The sequence below is a fragment of the Aulonocara sp. 'chitande type north' Nkhata Bay genome, linkage group LG7 (genome assembly GCF_057382095.1).
Source record: "Aulonocara sp. 'chitande type north' Nkhata Bay isolate Kocher_YH1m ecotype deep benthic linkage group LG7, A_spYH_male_GT1.1, whole genome shotgun sequence".
Classification (NCBI taxonomy): Eukaryota; Metazoa; Chordata; class Actinopteri; order Cichliformes; family Cichlidae; genus Aulonocara; species Aulonocara sp. 'chitande type north' Nkhata Bay.
In genome coordinates, this window is record NC_141350.1 from 3,258,928 (window position 1) to 3,271,617 (window position 12,690).

At 43.1% G+C, this 12,690-nt stretch overlaps 3 protein-coding genes across 5 annotated transcripts in view; 1 reads left to right on the forward strand and 2 right to left on the reverse strand.

The window, feature by feature from the left end:
* The window catches only part of bida (BH3 interacting domain death agonist), a 2,022-nt gene extending 556 nt beyond the window's left edge, over window positions 1-1,466 (reverse strand). Inside the window, exons 1-3 of the mRNA XM_086297978.1 lie at window positions 1,241-1,466; window positions 722-995; window positions 137-270 (exon numbers count right to left, since the gene is read on the reverse strand). Of these exons, the coding sequence (XP_086154104.1) occupies window positions 137-270; window positions 722-977 (390 nt within the window). The 5' untranslated portion in view covers window positions 978-995; window positions 1,241-1,466. The remainder of the gene's footprint in view (window positions 1-136; window positions 271-721; window positions 996-1,240) is intronic.
* A 715-nt stretch (window positions 1,467-2,181) lies between these two features.
* wee2 (WEE2 oocyte meiosis inhibiting kinase) lies at window positions 2,182-7,032 on the reverse strand. 3 transcript variants are annotated; one of them, XM_086297981.1, is made up of 12 exons: window positions 6,633-7,032; window positions 5,470-5,806; window positions 5,169-5,377; window positions 4,929-4,986; window positions 4,416-4,585; window positions 4,196-4,317; window positions 3,968-4,114; window positions 3,795-3,893; window positions 3,631-3,716; window positions 3,359-3,529; window positions 3,071-3,219; window positions 2,182-2,683 (listed from the first exon to the last, which is right to left on the reverse strand). In XM_086297981.1, exons 1-12 carry the CDS (start codon window positions 6,695-6,697, stop codon window positions 2,518-2,520), a joined length of 1,779 nt encoding a protein of 592 aa, XP_086154107.1. In that variant the 5' UTR covers window positions 6,698-7,032; the 3' UTR covers window positions 2,182-2,517. The 3 variants fall into 3 exon arrangements, with proteins under 3 accessions (XP_086154107.1, XP_086154105.1, XP_086154106.1); XM_086297979.1 differs by lacking the exon at window positions 6,633-7,032 and adding an exon at window positions 6,072-6,607 and having other exon boundaries at window positions 5,470-5,742; XM_086297980.1 differs by lacking the exon at window positions 6,633-7,032 and adding an exon at window positions 6,072-6,605 and having other exon boundaries at window positions 5,470-5,789.
* dennd11 (DENN domain containing 11) lies at window positions 6,505-12,492 on the forward strand. Its single transcript, XM_086297982.1, has 9 exons — window positions 6,505-7,107; window positions 7,600-7,699; window positions 7,794-7,952; window positions 8,632-8,785; window positions 8,894-9,032; window positions 9,231-9,362; window positions 9,455-9,605; window positions 9,745-9,813; window positions 9,922-12,492. Exons 1-9 carry the CDS (start codon window positions 6,696-6,698, stop codon window positions 10,115-10,117), a joined length of 1,512 nt encoding a protein of 503 aa, XP_086154108.1. The 5' UTR covers window positions 6,505-6,695; the 3' UTR covers window positions 10,118-12,492.
* The last annotated feature ends 198 nt before the right edge of the window (window positions 12,493-12,690 follow it).

Below are 12,690 nucleotides of genomic sequence, written 5' to 3' on the forward strand. Positions count from 1 at the left end.
TAAAAACAACCTGGTGTGGCATCACTAGGGTAATCTCAATATATCCACATTAGTTTTTCACTGGCATATTTAAAACTAGCTCTCGTTTACACCTAGTTTGTGCACTGAGTAGTCCTCTAGCTGAACCCATACTCACTTGAAGAGGGGAGGTTGATATGTTGTTGCTCAGGTTCCTGGTAGCTTCAGTAACAATTCTGTCTTCAAACTGAGCAGCGATTTCTCCCAATGCTCGTGCAACCTCAAGAACAGCTGCAGCCTGTTCATGATTTCCTGCAGCAAAAAAAATACAATTGCATTAGTCAGAGTAAAGTTTAACATTTATGGCTGAAGTCGTGTTTCTATAGTTTCCATTAAGACAATTTTAACATTCTGGACTACTGCTAATTAACTTCAGCTCTGTAGCATAAACAACAGAGTCAGGGTCATTTCCTGGTTTCACTTTCAGTTGTTTTGTTATTAACTGGAAACAACTCAGTCAATTGTGATTTAGTGGCATAACTTTTAGAAAATATGACACTATTTGCAAACATCTGGGTCAAACTATATATTTGATCAGGTCTCTTAACTCGACATGTTTATAAAACATTTATTTTATTACACTGTCTCAAAAACTGCCACACACAGCTCATTGTTGATTAAAAATAAATAAATAAACAGCTGATGACTGTGGCACCAAACTTGACTGTAGACAGTACAGTTTACATCGTTTTACTTTACTTACCCCGGATCTGTAGATCCACTATGGGGTGAAGATCCTGCATAGAGACTCCGATGTTGCTTGGATGATAACCATCAGTTTCAAGCTCTCCATTATCCAGGTTACGTGCGTCGTGCCCGTTGCTGTTGATGTCCCAAGAAAACTTGTACTGTTCGCCTAGCGAGTGAAGCTCCTTCATGTAGCTTGCGCTTTCATGGCCCTCTTGAAGGAAGGCGAAAATGAGCTCACTCGCCGTAACCCGAGTAGTCGAGAGGTCCATCTACAACCAGCCTGAGCCCTTAGATAAAAATAACGATATTAAATAATATAATAGCAGTGAAGATGCCACAACCGGACACTTTAACATTACATCGAAATTTGTTTCTGACAGTCGCTGAGAGAGAGGAAAAAGTCAGTTCCCAACCGATATTTAAGTGATGTCAGTCAAAACAGAGGAAGTTTAGGAATTTTGTATTTTAATAACTGGATTTCAAGTGGATAAAGAAAAAAAAATAGTTTAAGCTAATGCTAACGTTAGCTTACCTTGGGCTCGGCTCGTCAAAGTTGTTTAACGTCGAACAAACTAAAAGTATAACAGGCAGCTAAAGTATACCTAACACCAAAATGACATCAAATATCGATTCGTTTCGCTTACACGCTTTTACGTCACCTACGTTAACTTATTTGCGTGAAGTGAAAACTTATGTATGCGGCAGACTGCCAACTAGCTTCAGTCTTTAAAACAGTTTCCGCTACTGCGTCATGACGCCTTTAAATACCGTCTGAATTTTGCCTGCTTATGTATCTTTTGACTGGCATACACGGTGTTGACTCCAAACTACCCGGAAGGCGTCAAAACGCATATACGTTTAATCATGGTCATTTTTGACTGAACATGTTACATTAAAATAGTCCCACAGCTATATTTCTTCTGGACATGTTTTCACAAGCTTAAGAAAGCGAATATTGTAAGTCCCATTTGACTTATCCACCTACTTTGACTATTTAAATAACATATTTGCCATTTAATGCCTCTAGAAATTGTGACAGGAAAATATTTATATATTATACTATTATTAGAATTTATGCAGTTATGCAAGTATTGTGTTAAGAATCAGTGGCAGTGCTAATGTGGCCTCGTAAAAAAGAAAAAAAAAAAAAGGAAAAGTGTGTGTGTGTGTGTGTGTGTGTGTGTGTGTGTGTGTGTGTGTGTGGGGGGAGGTAAATAAATCTAATTGGATCTGTCTTGGGGAAGCCTATACTCCAGTTGGTATTCATGATTATGACAAACAGAGCCTTTCAAATAACTTTCACAGTATGGTGGCTCATGCTTTTCAAGCCCAAAATACAGTTGGCTGTAGTTATAGATAAGAGCAACACTACACTGGAAAGTCCCTGTTCATCTTCTGGATTACAAAGGTCACCACAGAGACACAGGAAAACAAAATAAAACAGTCTACTCAAAACACAAAATAAAATGCTGATAAGATGCTTAAAATGTTTATTTACAGGTTTTAAAAGAAAAAGAAAAAAAACAACCAAGTGCCTGACTTGTTAAGCATACTGGTCTTCACTTGTTATGAGATGTTAAAATTATCACCTGGAACATGTTTGAGTCAAGAATATAATTAAAACAGTTCTTCCCGATGCTTTAAGTCTGAGTCACAACGTAAAATAAGATTATGTAGCGATCGTCTCTGTTACGGTTGCTGCTGGAGTCACGCTACATTGCCTTCTGCTGCATTCTTTACCACAACTTCTTGGCAGAGTGTCACAGTAAACACCACAGCAAAAAACAGAAAATTAGGCTTCACGTCATCTCAGACTTCATAACCTGGGCAATCAAAGCTCATGGATCTTGCAGTCTTTCTACCAACAAGCCTCCTCCCTGGTTTGGGGAGGGAGCCCATCTTGACAGGTGGTCTGTGCCCCTGTAGGTGGTTCTGCTTGGGTGACAAAGCTGCCTGACGGGCCTCCTGGAGTTCTCTGAAAGGGGAAATGAAAGTGTTTTCGACTATAATTAGTCATTAAGATACCAAAACCAGCCTGTTAAATATGAACATAGGAATGAGAGGTTACTACAGGCTGTCACAGGCGACTACTACAGCATTGCTGAGATGAAACAGCACCACCTGCTGGTACGATTCGTGCATTTTTTTGCATTGTCACCGCTTCAGAAGCAACACTTGGGCCTATAACTTCTCTTGGGGTTTCACTTCCTTAACAATGCATTTATTTATTATAAGTGATTTATAAGTACTCTGAAAGTCTCCCATCATCTCCATTAATTACTGCAATACTTCAAGTGCGACTTGGGTCTGAAACCTTCGAACTGGGGACTGCAGCTTAAATTATTTTCAGTTTTCTTCTTACTTCTCAAGCATGGCGGTCCTGAACCTCTCTACAGTCAACTCTCTTCGCAGCTGAGCAGCCAGCCTCTCAGTCCTCTTCTCCCTCAAGACTGTGTGCTTGCAAAGCTCCCTAGCAGATGGCCGCCTTGTTGGGTCTGGTTCCAGCAACAACTGACAGAGAAAAAGTGCTAAAGATAAGCTATTCCAGCTATAACAAGTAAAAATGATATTTAGACAGGTGGCAACTAAGAATTAGTGTTTAAATAGCATTAAATGAAATATTTTTAAAACAACAAGGTTACAGAATTACCTGAAGTAAACATCTAAAGGGAGGCGAGAGCTCCTGTGGCAGCTTGGGGAGACGCCCCTCTCTAAGACTGTGCCACTGATCTCCATTTAGCGGCAGAGGAGAAGCCCCGGCAGCCAGCAGCACCGTGAGGCCCAGGGCAAATATGTCCGCCTTGGGGAGGTGACTGTAATCCTGGGGAGCAGTGAGACAACTGAAATGTGAAATTACCACAAAACAGGAAAGTGCAACTAGCCAGTTTTCCTCTAATGCGAATGAGCATTCAGAACAGTTACCTCATGCAGGACTTCACTGGCCAGAAAGCGGCTGTCCCCCTCCTCAACTTGAGGACTGGTGGCTGATGTCACGTGACCCAGATCACCTGCAGAAAACTCAAAGTCAGCCGACGGTAACAAAAATAAATCGGTCAAAAAGGTAGCACTTTATTCAACATCAATACCGATTTTGTAAATGATTCTGGTTGAAGGGTTTCCATCTTCTTCCTCTTCACTCTCACCCGTCACAATTGCGCTGGGGCGGTGGCAAATGAATATATTACCTAAAAAGAAAAAAACTGTTAGGAACGAGGCAGTGAATGAACGTCCAAAGGGAGAAGTGGTCAAACAGACGCACTTGGTTTGATGTCCAAGTGAACGAGGCCTGAGCCGTGGATGTATTTTAGACCCACAGACACTTGCAGAAGCAGATCTTTCAACTCTGCCTCTGTGAACAGCTCTCCCTTTGCCTCCCTCTTTACAATAGCGCCATTAAGACTTCCACCTGAGGGACACACACGGGAAGACAAAAATCAACGCCGTCCTTCATTTTATATTCTACTTTAGATGCCGATTTGAAACCTACCGTCACAGTATTCATTCTGAATAATCATGTGATCATCCTCAGCCCATGCTGAGTAATATCGGACAACATGTGGGTGGTGCCCAAGCACAGCATGTGCATACACTTCCTTTAGGGCCAGCTGCCTAATAAAAGAACAAAAAAAAAAATCTTATCAGTGAAGGTGTTTAAACGATAGGGAGGGCTGATGTGTGTTAGCCAAACAGAAACGGTGCTGACTCACTCATTGGCAGAGCCTGCCAGGGGTCGTCTGGAGCGCTTGATGGCGTACAAGCAACCATCCAGCCTCTTCACACACTTATAAACTGCACCAAACTCACCCACACCAATGCACTCTAGCTCCAGGAATTCGCTCTCATAGCGTGACAGCATAAAGGCTTGGACAGCTCGTCTCTGCCAGATTAAACAGACATGGTAAGAAGGAAAGATTTCTAAAGAAAGAGCACACGTCACTCCGCATGAGAGGAGAACTGGGGTTTCTTCTGTGATGATTCACCAAATATGGTAATAAGTCCACAAGGAAATCACTTTGTGAGGATTCTGACAGCAGTTTTCTTTCTGCTAGAGATTCCTTGTAGAAATTCCGGAAGTAGGGCTGGCAGGATGTCATTTTTGGACAAAACACAAAGTGAGGAGGCAGCTGAAGATGACAAAGCCCGATGATGAAATCATATCAGAAGCATCTGAAAGGGGAGGGCTACATTCAACACAAGTACTGGTAAAAATAGCTTTGTACCTTTGGTGGGAGAAAGGCGTCATCATCCTCTTCAGATGATGTTAGGCTGTGTTTAAACCTGGAATACAGAAAGGGCATTTAGCCCTTTATATACAGAACTACAAAAGTCCGGCCTGTGTATCAGGACACGTCTCTAAGTTTAGACCAAAACTAGTTCAATTTGAATCCTGAAAGCATTTTTGTCATCAGTTGGAGATTCTTATTGTGACAGCCGGCATGTAATAAGGTGGAATCGCATACCTGCGGCCAAAGTCATCATCATCGTCACTTCTACAACTGTTCCTCCACGGTTGCTCGCTGTTCCTGCGCACCGGGTCTGGGGTGAAAGGATTCACGTTGACGAGAGGTGCTGTGATTAGGTTTGCGGCAGCTGATGCAAAACGCAGAGTTCGCTGTTGACGACTTATCTTAAGACTGGAGTAAGGCTGGGAGGCCTTTGATAGCAAACTCTATAGAAAGAGAGAAAGACAAAGAAAAAACAAACATCATTCAAGCACACAGACGGGGAACAGAAGCATCTTTACTCTATATTCTTCCCCACCTTGGGTGTGCTGGGAGAGTCACACAGTCTCAGCTTCCTCCAGGAGGCGTAAGGTATGGGGCTGGTACAGTGCTGAGGGGAACATAAAGAGTTGCTTCTACTGAAGTGACGTTGCGCTCCGGGGGTCCTGCAGGCAGAGGTGGGACTGTAGACTCTGGAGGTGCTGTCATCAGAGTTGTCACCGCTGCTGCTGCTGCTGCTGCTCTCTTCTCCACAGCTAGAAAAATCTAGCTGCTGGCTGATTCCATCAAATAAAGTAGCCATGCTTGGGGCCTGAGTTTGGGGAATGGCTTCTTTTATAATGCCATATCCTTTTACACCTGAGAGCACAACAGTGCTGTGCTAAAATCTGGACCGATGTTATGCACAAAATGTGAAGCCTGCTTGTTCATAGAGGTAACAAGTTTACAGTTACACCCCCACACCTCTAAAGCCAGAGGCCTAGTGTAGGATAAAGGGTTACTATAAGCAGCCCACTAAAAGTCAAATTAATTAGTTCCCCGCCCAGTTGTTTTATTATTGCCAGCAAAAACATTAAGCTCGAAAGATGTTTCCCATATTGCTTATACCCCTAATAACGTGTGTTTATCACGTATACTTACAAACAAATGACCATCCACGCCAAAACGCTTGAATTTCGCGCCACATATGCATGACTTCCTGTTTAAATAAATGACGCCACCGGTTTCAGTCATCGAACCCTCTGATTGGTTGAGTTGTGGTAATTGAAGAAACACCTTGACGTAAAGCATTAGTAAAGAAATGTGATATTTCGTTAATGTTAGGGTAGTGTGGGGATATTACGAAAAGCTAACATTTGACATTGAAAGTAAGAATAAAAATTCATTAAAAGATTTTTTTAAATGAGCCTATTAAGTCGCTTTACAGTCATTATTAAGGACAGTTGCAAATATTCATTGTTGTAAGTAACTTAAAAGTTTGTGTATTTGACAGGGGAAATGTAAAAAAAAAAATAGGTCACTGTATTAAATAGTAATATAGACACGTGGGCGGAAGTGGGCTACGTCATCAAAACAGTGAGGCAGGAGGAGGAAAAGAAGCCCCGTCCGTGGATGTGACACGCTTACAAATACATAGAAAACAACTCCGCGAGCAGCAGGAAAGCATGATCCGTCTCTCACGCCGTGCTTAACCCGCTCGACACGTCGGAGCTTTGTGTATTTTCTCCCCTTCTTTCTCGTGTCCTCGGAGGCAGCAGCAGCACCATGGTGGAACAGTCGGACCGAGCCCCGCTCCTGGACTGGGAGGAGATCCCACCGCCCGATCCGAACCAGGCGGCTCAACCTACGCCTCAGCCGCCGCGAGAAGAAGACTCCGCGGCGGAGAAAAGTGCGCCGACAGACACTGCGGCTGGTACTGGGTGGAGCAGCAGCACCACCATCGACGCCACCACCATCATCATCCCCCCCGGTCCGACACGCAATGTGACAGCTGCTGTTGTTGTCAAAGGGGACGGAAGCCCGGGCCGAACCGAGCTGTCCGGGCACGGCTGGGATCGCCCGCAGCCTCTCGGTACAGACCGTAACGCCCCTTTCCCCGGCCTCTCAGTGAAGGATCAGTGGGAGGAAAAAGACCAGATAGTGGCCGTGTTTGTGGTTACCTTTGATACAAGATCAGGTGAGCAAGCAGACTTTGGTCTCTTTATCCTTCGCATTTAAAATTCTCAGACATGGACTGCGTAACCGCAGAAATGATGATCATGTGATGTTTTGACATCTTTATCTGTGCAACCGTGCATTATGCTGAACGGTTTTCATAAAAGCCACAACGAAGAAATAACCTCAACTATTGTGAGGCAACCTTTCAACACGAGACAAAAGTCAAACATCCTTTAAAGCTCATGCAAAAATAAGTTACTGAAGTCCCAAATCGTCTAAAGGGGAAATCCTTCCACTTAGATCTTGTTTAGAATTGATCAGAACTCTCTAATTCCTAAGTTTCTTCACGTTTTACATAGTTGTGTTGGCTGAGTCACTGCTTTCTTACTCTCCCTGACCTCTGGCTAACACATGACTAACATGCAGGATTGGAGGAAGTTGCCAGGATGAAAGTAGACAGTGTAGGAAGTGACTTCATGGGTTATTGTGTGTGTGTATTTGTGAATGGCAGGGAATATGATAGAGTGGTGCCTGCCTCATGACATCAACTTGGATGGTGTTGAATTCAAGTCAATGGCCAGCGGTTCTCATCGGATCACCAGCGACTTCATGTACGTACTTCCACATGTCAGATTTTCAGCTCAATGAGGCTCAGAAATCTGTCAGTCTGACGGTCTCCTGCTCTCCGTTATGCCCACTGGACAGATATTTCCGTAAGGGTGGCTACTTCGGTCTGGCATGTTTTGCGAACATGCCCGTGGAGAGTGAGCTGGAACGAGGAGCGAGAATGAAGTCTGTGGGAATTCTGTCTCCGTCCTACACTCTGCTCTACCGTTACATGCACTTCCTGGAGAACCAAGTCAGGTCAGACATGTAGAGTTGCTGTTTTCTTCCTTCCTCTTCATACCCTGCCCACAGGTTCCTTTTTATATGCCTGCCTTTAATATAGGCTCATTTATTAAACATGAACTCAGGATCCCAGTTGCAGCTTTTGTCACAAGAACCCACTGACATGCAGTTTTTCTATGAAGTCTTAGCACAGGAGTGAAGAAAATACTGTTAACAGCATCTCTCCTCCTCTCTTCTGAAACACTGCTCTCCTTGTGATAAAATCCTGAGTCTCACTGACTGTAGAAATACAGTATGTGACACAACCACAGGTTTGGGTTACAGTTAAAGCAGATCTGCTGTAACTTGAAGGGAGTGTGGAACTCTTGGCTACATTTTATGTGTGACACTTTGCAGTAGCAAGCCTAAAATGTGTGATCTGTATGGCTTAAGTGGTTAAATCAAATAGAAAAGTTAAATTTATTTCATACAGCTGGCCTCAGATGATCTCACTGTGCAATTTATGGATAACTTCTGCTTTGCACAATCTGTGATCTTGCGTTAGGAGGACCAAACACTGGCTAATACTGAATACACAATTTAAAGTCCACGTAGTAACATGAGCTGTGAGCACCGGTGGGAATGTGCAGAAAGAAGTGAGTTCAAGCTTAATCTGCTCACATTCCTTCTTTTCCCCCTTGTCATCCCCTTGAAGACACCAGTTGCAGTGTCCTGGCCAGTATTCTCCACTAGAGGCCTTCTATGAGGATAAGAAGGCCATTCTTCCCCCTACAGGAAACGGACTAGTCACCGCCTGCCCGACCTGGAGTGTTACTAATATAAGCCGCTGCATGCACCCTGAAATGAAGGTCTGAAAGCACACACTTTGGTTACTGATGCTCCCTTGTCTTGAATGCTCTGAAACATCGAACGTAACCCCAAAAATGACCACATTTGCCACTACTTGCACCCTGTAGATCACCCACCCGGCTGGCTGCATGTCCCAGTTCATCCAGTTTTTCGGGGAGCAAATAATGGTGCTGTGGAAGTTCGCGCTGCTTCGGAAGCGCATACTCATCTTCTCGCCTCCACCTGTAGGAGTTGTCTGCTACAGGGGTGAGTTGCTTAATCATAGCTTGTGCACATTTCTCTATAGCTCTAGTAATATGTGATTTACTGCGTATGCACATTCTGTTTTCACAATAATGTGATGCAAAGGGATCAAGATGTAACGAATAGTCAAACAGAGAAGCATGTGTGGTGTTTTTTCCTCTTTTTGGAGGGTTTTCATTCAGTATTTTCATATTCCCTCAGTGTATTGCTGTTGCTGCCTGGCCAACGTTTCATTACCTGGCATTGGAGTTTCTGTGCCTGAATTACGGCCTTTCTTCTACATCAACATAGCCGACATCTCTGCCCTGGAAACAGAGCTGTCATACGTGGCCTGTGAGTGAAGTTTAACTGTAAATGTTTGATTTACAACATAAAGTGATGAGTTCTTTTATATAGACATGTTTTCCCACGTGATATGTTTGAAGGCACCACGGAGAAGATCTTTGAGGAGAAAAAGGAGCTGTATGACGTCTATATCGATAACCAGAATGTGAAAACTCACAGGAGCCATTTGCAGCAGCTGCTCAGGCTGACCGCAGCAGACAAGGAGAAATACAGGAAGCTGACTGAGCAGAGGTGCGTTAAAATTGTGTCGCTCCTCTTTCTTTTTGTTTAAATTTGCAAAATGCATTTGTTTTGTGGTCATAGAAATACGCTGCAAAATGAGCGTTTGTTATTTTTAGATTTTACAGTGACTGACTTTTTCTTTTCAAAGGCAACTGCTGCTGTACTCTCAGGAGGTGGGTGAAGACTGCACATCAAATGAAGAGGATCTTTTCATCCTGTGAGTCCTTGACAGCTGGTTGCATGGTTGATAATGGACTTGAGTCATACTCAGACAAGTGCAGTGTGGCCCACGTATTAATGCAGTTGCCTTTTAATCTCATCTTAGGTTCTTTATGGAGCTTAATAACCGCATCTTCCAGACCCTGTCAGAGGTAGCAGGAAGCGCCGACCCCACTCTCACCGGTGAGCACGTGAGGGCCATGGGGCTGGATCCCCAGGGAGATCGAGCCTTCCTTGCCGACCTGCTGGAGGTTTATGGTTTCGATGTAACGCTGGTCATAGACAACCTCTGCTGCCCCTGAACCCCATTCAACCCGGGAAACTCGGAAGCCTGGATTATATGTGCCTACTAGGGTCACAAATACAAGACTCTGAAGACACTGCCTCCATCCTGGGACTTCATCTGCTCTCTTCTCTTCTGTGTGTGTGTCTCATCTTAACCTGAGGAGACTGTTTCCAACCACTGTGGAAGAAAAGGACACCTAACATTGTGCACTTCCTCACAGTGGGTGATAAACACCAATACTGCTGAGCAGACTTGTGGCCATTAACATCTTCTGCGAGTCACTCCTTGCTGTTTTTGTCTGAACCAGTTTTCTTGTGTGCATACTTGTTTGACTTTGATTAAGTGACCAGGACTGAAGCACTGGATGAAAATGTAAACTGTCTGATGATTGCACCTGCTACTGTAGTGAAGTCACCGGCACTTTGACGTCCACTTGTGGTTTGTCTAAAAAATGGATTTAAGGTTCCTCGAAATGAATTTGTGCACTTCAGATATCTTTCCTGGGGAATCACACAGACCTCAGAATAACAGCTGTAATTCTGTTCTTATGTTTTGTTTTTTTGTCTGACTATTCCTGAAATGGTTGAGGGGGGAAAAAAAGCTTTTGGACCACGTTAATTGCCTTTGAAAAAGGAAGCAATATGAATCTGAGTGATAAGGGAAAAGCTGTTCTAAGGACCTTGCTCACCTCCATGCACCTTAAACAATATTTAGATATCACAGAGTGCAGGAGATCGACGCATTCTGGAAACCTTTTGCATTGTTGTACGTCGAAGCTTCTCATTTGTCATAATTGGTGGAAGACTTTTCAATGAATGTGTAACTCTTATTGTGAATGCTGCACCACGTCCGCCACGGGACTGTTTCCCGATACACACAGTCACGCTTAAATTGAACTTTTTATATGCTGTTTTTATGATTTACAGTCTGAGCCATCTAGTTGCTCCAGAGCGGGAGCACCTGTAAATGAGCCGTCACATTTTCTTTTTCAAACTACTGCAGAGCCTTGTTCATATGTCTCTTAGAATTCTGCTAACTAAAGCGTAATCGATGAAGCTGTTTGTTGATCAGCTCCTGTTCAGATGTGTTCATGACAAAGATCTCTTTGTGTGCGTTTAAAAAAAACCCTGTAACGTCCTGAGCCGAGCAGAAGCTTTAACTCCTCTGTGGGCAAATTCACGGAAAGGACTCGGTCTGTTCCGTCTGTTTTTCTCAGTCCTTTCATCAGTGAACCCAGCTTTAGAAATGGGCCAACTGTGTCTTTTGAATACTGCTGGCAGAGTGCTTTTATTTCAGCCACCCCTTTGCCAACCACGGTGATAATTTGTTCCATGTTGGAACACATAAGTCTGACGTTTGCCTTGTATAAAATTGAAGAAGTGGTTTTAACTTTCTCTCTGGCGTACTCCACCCCAAGCATATTTTTTCTGGCTTTGTTAAGAAAATAAAATGCACTAAGTGTTGTATATTTAAGAAAAGGGTAGTAAAGGAGACCTATTCTGCATTTCCTTAGTGGCTCATATACGCTCATACTAAACATGGCCAAAGTTTCAAATAACGAGGTCTGGGAAGCAGATTCTCTGAACAGTCATTTTTCACAGTGTTATATATTTAAGATGTTGCTTCTGTGTAGATGAGAAGCCCCACCTCCTGTTCGTGAGGGGCAGCCAATCAGAAAGGAAGAGAAACTAAAACGTCAAAGATCTGCACCACAGCCAAGTATTTAAGACAAATAAGGATTATTTTGAACTCTGAGTGATGCAAAGCAACTCTAGTAGTATCCATTCAAAAACATGACCTGGAAATGAGCATCGTAGGTCCCCTTTAAGCCCTGTTTTTTGAATGGGGCCTTATCATAATGTGACGTTTTTCAACTTACAAGAGCAAGGTGACTGATTTCTCTGAAAACATTACGTACACTGTCATGAGAACTTCAGAATGACCTTAGCTTTTCCACGATTGACTACCTAGTCTGTTCACTTATCAGCTGATATATCATCTTTCCTCTGACAGCGTTTGTTTTCCAGATGTATGTTTAATGTTTAAAAGAAAAAAAGGGAATGTGCACAACACAAACCACTGTATAAAATGCCTTCTTTGTGGAACTGTTCACAGATGTGTACCAGCATTAGCTAAATGATTCGTTTGTACAGCCTTCTCACATTACTGAATGTCACAGACGGCAAAAGTATTGCACACATGCAGCAACGTATCCAAATAGTGTGACTGTTTTTTTTCTTGATTGTAAGCGTAATCACACAATAACAAGTCTTCACCTCTACTAATGCGAAACACTGTAAGAGATGTCAGTAATGTACACGAGAACTCAATAGCATGAGCAACTGTCAGTTTCACTGTACTGCCATTGTAAAACAATAAAACACTGATACGGTTCAAGCGTTATCTAATCTTCTTCTAACACCGCATCATTTTCCTATTTCAATTTAATAGTCCTCCTCTGTAAAAAACAAACAAACTGTATTTAAAGTCAGTCGTTCTTTAGCAAAAACGTAGAAATTACGTTTATATTCCGCCTGAAACCTTCAGATTTTTCAACCAAACCAAAATGAACCCACAGCATTCTCAACG

Bases quoted from the DNA above. Each gene is read 5' to 3' on its own strand.
- wee2 (XM_086297979.1), bottom strand. From the start codon at position 6,221: ATGCTTTACGTCAAGGTGTTTCTTCAATTACCACAACTCAACCAATCA. The intron at 3,894-3,967 runs GTGCGTCTGTTT...TTTTCTTTTTAG, and splicing joins TCACTTGGACATCAAACCAA to GTAATATATTCATTTGCCAC. The intron at 3,220-3,358 runs GTAATTCTGTAA...TTTCTCTGTCAG, and splicing joins CCTTTAGATGTTTACTTCAG to TTGTTGCTGGAACCAGACCC.
- dennd11 (XM_086297982.1), top strand. From the start codon at position 6,696: ATGGTGGAACAGTCGGACCGAGCCCCGCTCCTGGACTGGGAGGAGATC. The intron at 9,033-9,230 runs GTGAGTTGCTTA...ATATTCCCTCAG, and splicing joins AGGAGTTGTCTGCTACAGGG to TGTATTGCTGTTGCTGCCTG. The intron at 9,814-9,921 runs GTGAGTCCTTGA...ATCTCATCTTAG, and splicing joins GAAGAGGATCTTTTCATCCT to GTTCTTTATGGAGCTTAATA.